Source organism: Rissa tridactyla, chromosome 8, assembly GCF_028500815.1.
Source record: "Rissa tridactyla isolate bRisTri1 chromosome 8, bRisTri1.patW.cur.20221130, whole genome shotgun sequence".
NCBI lineage: Eukaryota > Metazoa > Chordata > Aves > Charadriiformes > Laridae > Rissa > Rissa tridactyla.
In genome coordinates, this window is record NC_071473.1 from 22,432,681 (window position 1) to 22,445,660 (window position 12,980).

The 12,980-nt window shown below is 61.0% G+C and overlaps 1 protein-coding gene across 1 annotated transcript; it reads left to right on the top strand.

Moving 5' to 3' along the window:
- Positions 1-452: 452 nt before the first annotated feature.
- On the top strand, positions 453-2,663 carry IER5 (immediate early response 5). Its single transcript, XM_054213007.1, has one exon. It carries the CDS (start codon positions 1,183-1,185, stop codon positions 1,939-1,941), a length of 759 nt encoding a protein of 252 aa, XP_054068982.1. The 5' UTR covers positions 453-1,182; the 3' UTR covers positions 1,942-2,663.
- The last annotated feature ends 10,317 nt before the right edge of the window (positions 2,664-12,980 follow it).

The window sequence follows — 12,980 nt, forward strand, 5'->3', positions numbered from 1 at the left end:
TCTCCTCTTGGGAGGTCTGCGGATGAATCTCCTGGAGAAAAAGGGATGAAAGCAAGTTGTTGTGTGTCAGCTGGAATGGAAACCGATACTCCGGGGCAGCTCGTTAAACTTCCTTAATTTTGGGCCCTTTCACTTCTTGCCTCTTTGCAGACTGTGGTTGCTCTTTGGTGGAAGGAGGAGGGTCCCTGCTCCAAGCCCCGAAACAACCCCCGCTTGCCCAGAGCAGGACCTTTCTTGAAGGCTTCCCTGGTGCCTAGACCTGCGTCTGGAAGTGGCGAGCTGTCCCCTGCGGCCCCAAGCCACCAGGCTGGCTCTGACACCGCGTCTCACAGCTATGGCAGAGCGAGGTTTTCAGTTCCCAAACGAAAGTGCTCCAGGCTGCCGCGGTCCCCATCACTGCTGGCCATGCTGGTGGCCTGTTGTCCTCCCCATGCTGCCTTGTAGCCCTTCCTGCCCCCATGGTGGATCTTCCCCTTTTGTCCTGGGCTTCCTGAGAGCTTCACCCCCGGACCCCCGGGGCAGATCTCCATCCGGCAGCTGGCTAGGGACGGCTTTCTGGGGAACATGGGGGCAGGTTTTCCTTGAAGTACTCCAGGGTGTACTTCCCCCTCCGGCCAACACCAGTTCCTTCCCTAACACAATAAGATGGCAGAGACTGGTGCTGAAATTGGGGAAAAACTGCACAAAACAGGAGTTGCTCTTGGTTTGGCATGTCTTTTTTTTTTCCTTCCTCCCCGCCTCCCCGGGAAACGATTAAATTATTTTGGCCAAAATTCCACTGCTGCCCGTCGGTCTGATCCAGCCAACGTGAAGCTGGGGTGCTGCAAAACCTGGGGTGCTGCAGACCGCCTCCCGGCTGCTAGACTCCAGCGGGCCCCACCAGCAGCCGCACGCTGGCGTTGCCGCTTTAAGAGCCCTCTCCGCGGGGCGAGCTTTCGAACCCGCTCCCCTGCCTCGCCATTGGCCGGCGCTGGCGCGCGGGGGCCAGCCGGCGGTTGGAGCGGCCGGCGGGGCGCCCTGATTGGCCAGGGCGGGGGGAGTATAAAAAGCGGCCGGGCGCGTGGGCTCGTCTCAGTCGGCGGCGCGAAGGAGAGGCGTGCGGAGCTGGATTGCTGACGGAGGCGGCAGGCGCGGCTCGGCACGGCTGCCCACGGCCCGGCGTCCCCCACCTCGCAGCCCCCCATGGAGTTCAAGCTGGAGGCGCACCGCATCGTCAGCATCTCGCTGGGCAAGATCTACAGCGCCCGGGGCCAGCGCGGCGGCCTCAAGCTCCACAAGAACCTCCTGGTGTCGCTGGTGCTGCGCAGCGCCCGCCAGGTCTACCTGAGCGAGCCGGGCTGCCCGCCCGAGCCGCCCCCCGCCGCCTGCGGACCCCCCGAGGAGGAGCCGCCGCCGCCCTGTACCACCGCATGGGCGGCCGGCGAACCGCCGCCCCCGCAGGACGAGGCGAATAGGAGCGGCCCGCGGCTGCCCGGTGCGGACTGCGAAGGCCCCCGGTCGCGGCGCTGTTGTTGCGGCTGCAGCTGCTGCTGCGCGGCGGGCGGCGAGGCGAACCGGGCGGACTGCGCCACCGCGGGGGCCGCGGCGCCTCCGGCGCCCCACTGCCCCCGGAAGCGGAGTGCCGGCGAGCGAGGCCAGGCGGGATCCCCGGTGAAGAAGCCCCGCCGAGAGGTAGAGGAGCCGCCGCCGCCGCCCACCCCGCCGCCGGGCGAGCAGGAGGACATGGATACGGGCAACGTGGCCAGTCTCATAAGCATCTTCGGTTCCAGTTTCTCCGGACTGCTCAGCAAGGAGCCCAAGGGCCGGCGGCGGCAGCCCCTTGACGGCAGCGAGGCGACGACGACGCCCGCCGAGGCGGCGGCCGAGCCGGGACAGATCTGCTGCGATGAGCCGGTGTTGCGGACCCTCAACCCCTGGAGCACGGCCATCGTGGCCTTCTGACGCGCCGGCCGCGGGCCGCAGAGACTCGCCCACCGCCGCGGGGAGGGGGGGCCCGGCAGACAGATGGGCAGCCGGACAGAAAGGTGACCCCCCCTCTCCCCCTTCGTCCTCCCGCACCCCCGGAGGGCGCCCGCCGCAGCGGACTGTGCGGGCAGCGCCGCGGGGCTCCGGCGCCGGCGAGTCCCGGTGCCCTGCCCCGCCGCACGGGAAGGACCGCGGGGCAGCAGCACTTCCCCCTCCCCCGACCGCCTCCGGCACCCCGGGTCCCGTCTGCAGGCACCCGCCCTGGGAGCGCCCCCGGCCCTGCCCTCCCGGAATTCCCCTTCCTGGCCGGGCCGCCGCCCTCCCAGGCGCCCGGGGGAGGCTCCCCGGCTGCCGCCGACACCGGGGGCGCTCCCACCGGGTAATATTTTAAGCTTGGAAAGTATTAAGTTTATTAAATAAAGTCTCTATTTTGGAAAGGGTTAGGTCAGAACTATTACATGGTGCTTTTTAAAAGTGTTTATTGAGAGAAACGAAGTTTACAGATGCTCAGAGGGAAAGTCCTTGAGCCTGTTTGTTAGGCTTGGTAACTCCTGGTCTTTGTTGTATAAAGGCTTGGGGCTCCCGTAGGGGTTTTTTTTTTTTGTACAGTGTTCTCCTTCAGTGATGTATCTTGTTTTGTATAAAATGTAATTCTACGTGTACAACACGTATTAAATATTTTCAACTGTATAAGCCTAGTCCCTGTCTGTGCCCCTGCTTGGCTGGGGTGGGGGGAGGAGGAGGAGGAGGGCTGTGGGGAGCTGGGCAGGCAGCAGCCAGGGTGTGGTTGCTGCGTGTCTGTGGCTGGATCCACCCTGCCTCGCCAGAGGCTTGGGGTGGGTTGGAGTCCAGCTCCTCTGGCAGCCCGGAAGAAAGGGAGCTTCTGTCTGGGCTAGTGGAGTCCCTTCCAGGTGCTCCTGCTGCTTCTCTGGCTGCAGCCTCTTCCCAGGGCCGGAGCTGCCGTGGCATTTGAGGTCTTACTCAGAAAGTCCCCAATGTGCAGTGTCACCCTGTCTGTGGGTGGAAGGCGGTTGCTAAATCCCAGAAGAGCAGCTGCGCGCAGTCCCAGCCCTGTGCTACGGCTAGGCTGAGGGCTGGCCTCCGGCTTCGCCTACTCAAAGGTCTGGGCTGGGGGCATGTGAGTGGATCCTTCCCGGACGCAGGCCGTGCTCGCGGCCAGCTGCTGCTCTGCCAGATATGTCTTTCAGTGCCTCCTCTTTGCTGTAACTTGCAGAACAGTTAAAATGATGAGTATCAGGGCTTTTTTTTTTTTTTTCTTCCTTATCAGTAAAGCTCTAACTGGGTTAAAGTTCCTGCTCTAAGGGGTGGGGAGGAAAGTTTGGCCTCTGCTTCACAGCAACTGTGGAGCGCCCTGAGGCGTTGTAATTAGACTGAATTGTGAGGGGATTTTTTTTTTTCCTGCTTCTTGCTGGGAGATTCACTAGAGGCTTCTCTGCTCCTAATTAATGAACTTTTCAACTGAGGATTGCATCTCTGGCGAGTCAAGGAAGATGTTTGTGTGCTGTGAAATGCAGCTTGGGATGTCTGGCTGAACCTCAGGGCTTGCCTGGAAGAGCTGGGAAGTGGCATGGGAGATGAATGATGACCAATGTGAAGCTTTCTGCTCTCCGCTTTCTCTGGCGTGGCTGAAAGAAGCCCCGCATGGGGAGGCAGTGCTGTCCCTTACAGCGGGGGCACTCGGCTTGCAGGCTGGGGTTTTTACACCTTGTTTCTGTGAGATTTGGGTCCTCCTGAAGCACTAGGAAGGCAACAAGGGGAGGACTTGGGATAAGCAAGAGGCTGTCTGGTGAGGGACAGCTTAGAGGGAGCTCTGCTAGTTTGCGTACAAGTTAGTAACTCCCTATTCTTAAGCAAAAGTGAAAGTCCCACTGTTTTAATTTTCTTAATGGTGACATACCATTTTAGTCTGGTAGACAACACCGAGGAAACTGTGCGTCACGAGACATTTCTTTCCACTTGATGACCTTTGGGAGGTGACAGGAAGGTCCTGTTCCTGTTCGCTGGTACAAGTGCTCTCCAGGACAACCCTGCAGTCCAACAGCGTGGCTGTCAGATGGGAGACAGAGCCACCTTGGGGCCTCTCCAGTAAGAGGAGAGCAGCGGGAGGAGGAGGGTGGCTACAGAGGACTTTCCTCCCAGCTCTCCTCCAGCTCCCTTGCAGAACGCCCTGCTCTGAGGGCACAGGTCGCTCTCGTGGGGCAGAAGCTGGGCTGGGGGATGGAAATGGCCTCCTCGTGCTCCCATACAAGTGCAGCTTCTTTCCCAAGGCCGGGGGAGCAGGTTTCAGTCCTGCTCCTTGTCTGCCAACAGCATGTCCGTGGAAGTGGATGGTTTTGCCCAGGCCTTGTGGTCAGCTCCTGAGCGCAGAAATGGGGTGGGGGCAGTCCTGCTCTTGGCCATTGGGGAGCTGATCAGGAGCGTGCTTGGTGTTATCTAAAGGTTTTCTGGGCACCCAACTGCTGGAAGAGCATCTGGTCCAGTTGGTTTGTGTGGCCCCCGGTGTCCCTGCGCAGACAAGACCCAACCTCCCTTTGGCATGGATCACCAGTAGCACTCGTATCTATTCGATCTTCCAGAGAGGAGTTGTGCAACAGCTTAATTGCTGTTGGCCTCTGAAAATGCGGCAAAGGCTACCCAGAGATGCTGCCCGCGCAGCTCTTTCTGGCTGGTGTGACCTCTCTGCGGGGCGCTCTGAGGTGAGCAAGTTCTTGCTTACTGGCTGATAACGGTGGTGCCCTGTCCCTGAAGGACCTAGACCAACTCCGTCAGCTGCTGGAGCCCTTTGCTGCGCCAACATGTGCCCCGCTTGTCCCCATGGCTGTCTTTTAGTAATGCCTGGGGTTTGCTCCCTGGGACGTGCATGTCCCTGGGGAGCCACAAGCAGCTGCTGCTGAGGGCGCTGGAAAAAATAACCGAGACAAGATAGTGGCTTTGGCTTGTTACAGAGGGGTCTGCACCTCCGCTGGAAAATGAGTCCCAAATCAAAAAAAGACCCATAACGACGATGCTGTGTTACTTTTGGATCAACTTCTCTGCTCTTTGTTTTGGTTTTTTCCTCCCCCAGTGTCTTTTTTTTTTATTCCTCTGATGACTTTTGCCTAAACGGGGTCTGTTTTCCTGAATTCATCTGTTCCGCCGTGTTGCTTTGATCCCTGGACTTTTCCTTCTGCTCATGGCGCTGCCTTTTGGTTGCTTCAGAGGTGAGGGGTGACGGCGTGGGAGAGCTGAGCCGGGAAGGGGGAATAAGCTCAAGGAGAAGCTCATGACCCAAACCTGCTGCTCAGGCCAGTGCTGACGGAGGGAAGAGAAGTGCATAAATAAGCCGGATAAAAATAAAAACTTCCATCACTTGGAAGAGAGGGTGACTCCTATGGAAACTGCCTCATGGGGTCGAGGAGGATATGACTTAATGGCAAGATGGCAGGATCCTCACCTTCCTATAATAGCAACGAGCGGCTGGAAGCGCTTGCCCAGGCTGCTGCAACACCCCCCCTCCAGCTCAGATTAGGTCCCCTGGGAGAGGAGAGGTGCTGGGAAAATCCCTTAGCGCAGCCGGAGGGTGGGATAGATTCCGGTGGAGGGAGCCGGGAGCGCAGTGGGATGCTCGGGGAGGAGGGCGAGCGAAAGGTTTTCACTTTTCTCCTGCTATAATCAGCAAGAAGCGATTGCTGGTTGCCACTCCAGGCAGATGAGCTGCGGCTCTCATCAGGAATACCTTCTGGAGAGAGGGAATGATTTAAAACCGGCTCTTGCCAATAAGGGAGTGTTAATGGCATGAATCATCTCGGCCTTTATAGGGATGGACGTATGTCTGGCCTGGGACAGGCGCCAGCCAGGGGCTGGAGGAAGCCCACGGGCGATGGGCAGCGAGGGGAAGGGGCTCGCAGGAGGCTCCGGATTTCACTCCGGATGCTCTCGGTCCCTTCTGGCCTGATGCGACCCGGGCTTTACCCGCCTGTCCCTCCTCTCCTGGGGCAAGGGAAGGGGAGGAAGGCGCTGCGCACTCATTGCGGCAGCATCCTGTGTCAGCGCTCAGGAATCCGGCGAGCTGCTGGGAGGGAGGTGGGAGGAAGGAGGCAGGCCAGCGCCGCGGGGCTGCGTGCCTGCTGGGGCCTCTCCCGGCTTTGGGAGCCATGGGGAGCTGGGGGGCACCGCAGCAGTCCCAGGGGGCATAGCTTTGCCAAGGGCTAAACCCCAGGCCAGGCTTTTCTGGGGGGAGGGAGGGGTGCAGAAGTACTGTAGCGCGGTACTTTTTGCTTAATGATGTCTCGGGAGGCTGGGTAGGGGCACGTCTGGATCCCCCCCCCCAGCCCTCATGCCGCTGCGGAGCTTGCATCTGTCTCCAATGTACTGTGCTTGCTGGCGATGCTCTGCCAATATATATTTAGGGTGGGCGGAGGGAGCCTCCTCCCCGGTCCCCGGTGGGTTGGGGGGTGCTTGCAGGGGAGCGGGGGCTTGTCCTCGCCGTTCTCCCTGGGCAGGGACAGGCTCGGTGTTTGCTTGGACAGGGCATTCCCAGCCTTGGGGGCAGCTGAGCCGGGGAAGAGGGAAGGGGGCAAAGCTTGTAGAAAGCTGGAGCTGGGTAGAGAGAGGGGGCGGCACTGAGAGGGGATGGCTGGCAGGGGGAAGAAACTGGCTGGAAGGTGCCCGGAGCTGCCTTGGCACAGAGGGACCCCGGCGGAGGAGAGCTATTCCAGGCCAGTATGGATCCCGGAGGCAGGGTCAGGGCCAGGCAAGTGCCGAGAGAGATACGGTGACAAACACAAACGGCTCCGTTCTCCTGCTCTTCTGGTTGTGATTTCTGCTCCCGACGTGCAAACCCTGCGGGGCCCCCCCCTCCCCTCCTTCTCCCCAGCTGGGCGAGGGCTGGCCTGGCCGCCGTAATGAAATGCAGAGCTGCTTGGGAGAGCAGGGAGGGAAAAAAGGCTCTGTTTGAGGTTTTGTGCCTCTGGTTTCCTCTGGCCCTCTCTCCCAGCGGGGTGATTTATTGGTGATGGAGCCTGGGGAGAGGGGGAGGGAAGGGCTTGGGGTTGCAGGCAAATAGTCAGTCATCATGTATTTCCCAAGCACTCATGCAAGGTAGAGGGGAAAAAGGGATGAGAGGAAGGTGAACTGCCTGGGCAGGGACCGCAGAGCATCATTTACCGGAGCTGAGCTCTTCTGAGCTTGTCTTGGTTGCTCCGAGACGGTGTTGAGCGCTTTGCACACCGAAGGACTGGCTTTGTGGTGGATGTGCTCTCCCTCTATCCCAATTTCTCCACCTTCCCTCCATCCCGGCTTCCCTGCCAGGCGGGCAGCAGGATGCTGAGACCTGCGGGCAGCTCTTCTAGCCCAGCCCAGGGCTTGCTTCTCTGGTGCAGGCGAGGGGGACGGTTCATCTTTTTCCCCTTTCCTGCAGCCGTGGACAAAGAAGCCAGCAAGACCTTTCCCAGACCAGTGGAGAAGCGGAGGTACCACCTGCTGCTGACCTGTTTTTGGGCACCCACGGCTTTGCTGCTGGAGGCACTGCCAGACTGCGACCTGCCTGGCTGCAGATGCATTCGCTGCCTGCAGCTGCCCCGGCTCAGCCCGGCTTTTCCCTTAAGCCAGGCTTTAGGCTCTGCCACGTTGCTCGGGCACCGCCAGCAGCCGAGCTCACCCTCCCGTGCGGGATGCTCCGGCGTGCCGCCACGTTGCAGGGTGTTCTCCTGCTCGGGAGAAGCAGGCAGGGCTGCCTGGTGTTCAGGCTCGCTGCTCTAGCTGGGGACGTGTGTGGTTTCCTAGGGGGAAGGTCTTCTCCTCCTCCTCCTCCTTCTCGCCTCTGCTGACAGCGTCTGACCTCAGCTGTCGTCCCTGGTGGTGCAGGGGATTAATCTGAGCCTCGGGACAGGTTGAGGCATGTCCAAGGCGGAGGAGAGCTTCATGCGTACAGACACAGAGGAAGGAACAAAAACAATTCCCAGGGAAATATTTTCCTGCTGCTTTTCCTGGCAGGGAGCAGAGCGGGAGGGAAAGACCTCGCTATAAATTGCTTGCGGGAGACTGGAGCCCCGGATCCGCTTTCCTTTGGCCTCCAGCCCCCCACGAAGCTCAGCCCCCTGCCCCAGACATGCATGGGGGAATGCGGCAAAGGGTGCTCGACCCCCAGCCTGCTCCTGAGCATCCCCAGACCCTGCTCAGCCGAGGCATCGCCTCCAACACCCGCAGCCTGCCGGAGCGCACGGAGACATCCCCCACTGGCGCATTAAAAAAACCGCTCCTCACCCTGGAGCGGTGAGCTGGGGTTGCCCATGGTGGACTCTGCCCTTTGCCTGCTCCGGCCTCGGCCACCCTCCTCCTCCTCCTCCTCCTGCCACTGTTTGCTTTGGCAAGCCTTGGGCTTCACCCTGCCAGCAGAGCCCCGAGGCTGTGGGTCAGGTGGAGCAGGAGGGGAAGCCGGAGATGTGGGGCAGGGAGAAAAGGAGAACAGGGAGGGAAATGGAGTAGTAGATGGCCGTCTGGGTGGATGGGGCACGCTTTCCTGCAGGAAAGACGCGGCTCGCTCGGAAATCTGGAGGGTGGGCTGGGAAAGGCAGGAAAAGGGAGCGAGGGCAGGAAGAAGGGAGCATGTCCGGAGTGGGGGGCAGAGGCGAGAGCCCTAGTACCATGCCAGGTCTGGTCCGTGGGAGTCCCATGGGTGCCTGCTCCCCTTGTCCCGGAGCTGGAGGGCTGTCACGCATAGTGCCCTGCTCCCCTCCCCAAGCGAACAGAAGGATGCGGGCAGCGTGGCACAGGCGGCCAGGCGGCAGCGGCTGCCCCCCGTGCCATCCTTCATGGAGCGGGGGTCCCAGCTGGAGCGTGGCTGGAGCATCACTAGAAAAGAGGGGGAGGAAGCGGCTGTTCTGGCAGCCGGAGGCAAAGAAATTCCTGCTGGCCGTGTCCCGCTCAGTTCCCAGGTTTAGTCCTGCACGCCCAGCAGCACGGGCAGGTGGGCTTTGCCAGCGCAAGCGGTTCCCCATCCCAGCTCCCTCCATCCCGTGCCGTGCTGGGGGTGGTGGGAGCGGGGGGTGATGGAAGCGCCGGGGCGGGAGCCAGGTTTGCCCCTTGTAGTGCGGTGCTGGGGGTACCAACCATCCCTGCCTTGCACGGCCGGGCAAGGGGGGGCTGCGGGAGCAGCGCAGTGTTACGTCTCCGCGGCCATGTGGCCGCTATTTTTCAAGGCGGGAGGAATTTATGTGGTTTTTTTTTTTCAGCCGGCACTGGCCCAGGGCAGCGTTTTACAGGAGCCAGAGTGCAACACCAACAAGCAGCTGCAGTCCTGCGGGGATGGGGGACGTGCAAGGGGCAACGGGCAAGGTCGAAAACCCCCGACCCCAATTTCGCCCCCGGGCCAAGGCTGAGCAGGTTGGCAGCCCCCAGGGCAAGGGTGCAGGGTGGGCAAGGGATTGCTGAGTCCACTCGGGCAGCTGGCTGCTGCCTCTTTGCAGCCCCGCTCGCTCCAGGGGGAATCTTTGACCCTGTGGGCCTTTGGCACGGCGGAGAGGCCGGGAGGAGCTGCATCCGGAGGAAGGCACGACTCCCGTGGGAAGGCAGGAGGGACGGAAGGATGGACAGGGGAGGGGACCGGAGCTTTTCTTCCCTCCCGTCCAGCACCGGGGAGAGTCACAAAATGCTTGGTGGTGTTTTCACGCTGGGATTTGCCCCGTTACTGGGCGGGTGGAGCCACACTCCCCTCCCCGGCTCTGCGCTGACGGCAGCACCCATCGGCAAACAACCCGTGCCACTTGCTTAATCGCTGTGGTCAGCGAGTGGCCCTGCCCGGTGGCTTTTTTATTAATGGAAAGCAAATGTCAGAGGAATGTAGACACCAGCCAGGGGGCCTTGGGTAAAACCCCCGCTGGATATTCACAGCATCATTCTCCCGTCCTTTCTCAGAGCACGGCTCCGTCTCCAAAGGGTAGTGCCAGTGAGCCTGTCGCAGGGTGAATTTCTCCCCGCCCTACCCTTGCTGAGGTTTCCCAGGGAGAACTGATGCATTTTGTGCTCAAAAGACACTTTGTGCGTAAGTGGCCAGGGCCCCGCACGCCTCCTGCTCGACCTTGTCCCCCTTCGGCCCGGGCAGTGCCCCGTGCGTGCCGGGCTCGCTGAAATTCCCTCCCTGGAAAGGGCAATGGAGCGAGTGTTTGCCTTCAGTTCGGGAGCGTGTGACGTGATGTCCCTGGTCGGTGGCCAGGCGGGGAGGGACCGTCCGCCCTGGGTTCAGAGCGGTGGCACGAGGCCGATTGGCACTGCGAGAGCGCCAGGAGACACTTTCCTGGGGGGGGGTCATATCTGGGCAGGAGGGAAGGCTGTTAAAAATAAACAGGGTGACAAGCGGCAGGAGGAAGGAGCCACCTCTTGCGTCTCCGCAGCCCTCCCTGGGGAAGGGCGAGCGGCTGTATGGTGGCATGTGCCGCCCGATGAGACGAGCACGGAGCCAGCGGTGGAGCTGGGCTCTGCTCCCAGCCCCCCTGTGGCACCGGGTCCTGTCCCAGGTCACCGCAGCCTTGCACCCCCGGTTGCAGCCTGCTCCTTCCCTCCCAGCTCATGGTGGAAGCCTGGTGGTCCCAGTGATGGATGTGCACCGGAAAACTACCACCTTCAAAGGCTGGCAAAAACAAAGGAGGAAAACTGTTACTCTTTTCAAGGCACCTCCTGGCTTTTCCTGGCACAGACGGGTGCTCGGGGAGCGCTGGCGATGCCACAGCAGAGCCCGGTGCCACCCCAGTGGCTGGGACTCCCCCCAGCCACATTTGCTGGGTGGGGACACTGCAATTTCCCACACCCCACGTTGGGACACAGCGGTCCCCTTCTTCCAGATGGCATTGGTGAGGGGGCACCGGGTTGGCTGCTGGCAGAGGCTGGGCAAATACGAGCCCAGTCCATCCTGCAGAGCAGGGACACGCTGCCGGAGATGAGGTGTCAGGGCGGTGGAGCAGTTCGGGTCCCCCCTGTGCCACCACCGCCGGCTTGGAGGCTGGTGGCAGGACACCCTGACTCCCTGGGGCCCTGAGCTGTGAGCCAGCACTGTTTTGCACCCATGGCAGTGTGAAACGGCCCCCCCCCATCTCTGGAGCTACAGAGGTCCCGGCGCTGTGGCCAGGCAGAGCTGGCCGTGTCCTGTCCCTGCAGAGCTTTCCAGGTTGATGAGGAGCTCCGGAGCGCTGGGAGGAGGTGGGGAGGGTGGCCGTGTGCTCAGCCATGGCTCGCTCCAACGCTCTTTTTTGGAGGGCAGCCTTGGGGGGGAGGTAAGCAGCCAGCATGCAAAGGCAGACGCTGCATCCCCCCCGCCCCCAACCCCAGCTCCCTGCCCTCCCGGCCGCACGTCGCTTCTTGTTAGATCAGGGGCGTAGGAGGCTGGAAGTGACCTTGAGCGACGGCGCGTCACTCCGGCCCTCAGGCGAGCCTGGAGATCGCCTGGCAAGGGACAGGCCAGGCTTTGCCCTCAACGGGACTCAAACCCCGTGAGATGAAGGGGCTGCCCTACCCCAAACCCCTCCGGTTTGGGGACGTGATGGGAGTTCAGGGACCTGCTCCTCGGAGATCTCCGGTTAAGGCGGTGCTACCCAAAACCAGCTGCATCAATGCGTCTCTTCAGATAAGGGTTTTTGTGGCTTTAAGGGCTAGTTGAGAGGACATGCTCAGGGCTGGCCAGGCAAGGTGCAACACGCTGCTATCGTTTACCAGAGCTGGTGGCCTGCGACTTGTCCCTACAAGTACCTATACTGTGATTCATGTCTCCTGCTAAAGACCAGCATGAGTGTGCATGGAAATAGGGGTGAATTCCTTTGGTCATGCCAGGGGCAGAAGATTCCTCCTCCTCCTCCTCTCTCTTGCTCCTCCTCTGCCCTGTGAGTTCCCACGGTGGTAGCCCAAGAGGTGCTCATCCCCGGGGACACGTGCGTGGGAACAAGGACGGTGCCCCATCCATCATCGGATGTGCTGCAAAGCTCCGGTGGGAGGAAACGTGGGTGACGGCCCTGTGCCTCCCGAAACACGGTGGCCAGCTCATTTCGCAAGGGCGTGCGTTAGTGCTGAAGGTTACGTCCCTGCTTCGGGGCCAGCTTTGGTGCCAGAGTCCCTTGGGAAAGTTGGCTCAGCCCCCACCCAGCCGCAACCAGCCCCCTGGAACGCGGCTCACCCAGGAAAGAGAGGCTTCAGGATGGAAAAAAGGCGACTATTCACAATGCTGTCATTAACATATGAGTATCATCGGAGCCTTTGGGTGTAATCCTCGGGTGACCACGTTCCGCTGCTGCCTGCTAAGCCCTTGGTGAGATGATGTGGGGAAAAGACAGGACCTAACTGGAAGCAGGCTGGAAATGGAGCTCCTCTTATCTCCTTTCCTTGTGCAGCAAAGCCCTCTCGTGGAGGCCGGCAGTAGCTTGCTAGAGAAAAAACCGGCTGCTGTGAAGCTCTGCTTCTTCCCAGGGAGACCCAGGCCTCCCCCGGGACACCGTCCCCTCTGGTCCCACGGGCTGCTATTAACAGGGCTGTCCCATGGCCCCAGCCTGAGAGCACAGGGGACAGACCCAAAGGTGCCATCGCACCCCTGAAGCACTTGCCTGCACGTCAGCTTTGCCCGCCTGCGTTTCATCTTGTGGGGGACACTCAGGAGCTGCTGAACCTCCTCTCCTGGCTCTGTTAGGAGATGCTCAGCACCTGGTGGGGCGGCTCGGTCACTCAATGCGTGCCTTAGAAAATGGGAAGGGTTGCGACTTTGGCTTTCCTTATGGGCCACTACTTTTCAGGACGCCCCAAGACTCCCCTCTCCCCCCCAGTCAGTCACTGGGATCCGTGATGCTGGGATGGGACAGTGTGTGCTTGCTCTGGGACTGGTGCTGCCTGGGTTTGCTCCAGACCCTGTGCGCATTGCCGTGTCCTCGGCATGGATAATTCCCTGGGGGAGGCAGTGAATGGTGTCAACCTACTTTCCTTCTGGAGGCACAAGGCTCCTTGAGAGAGCTGCCACAGCAGTGAGTGGCTGTGTTATTCCG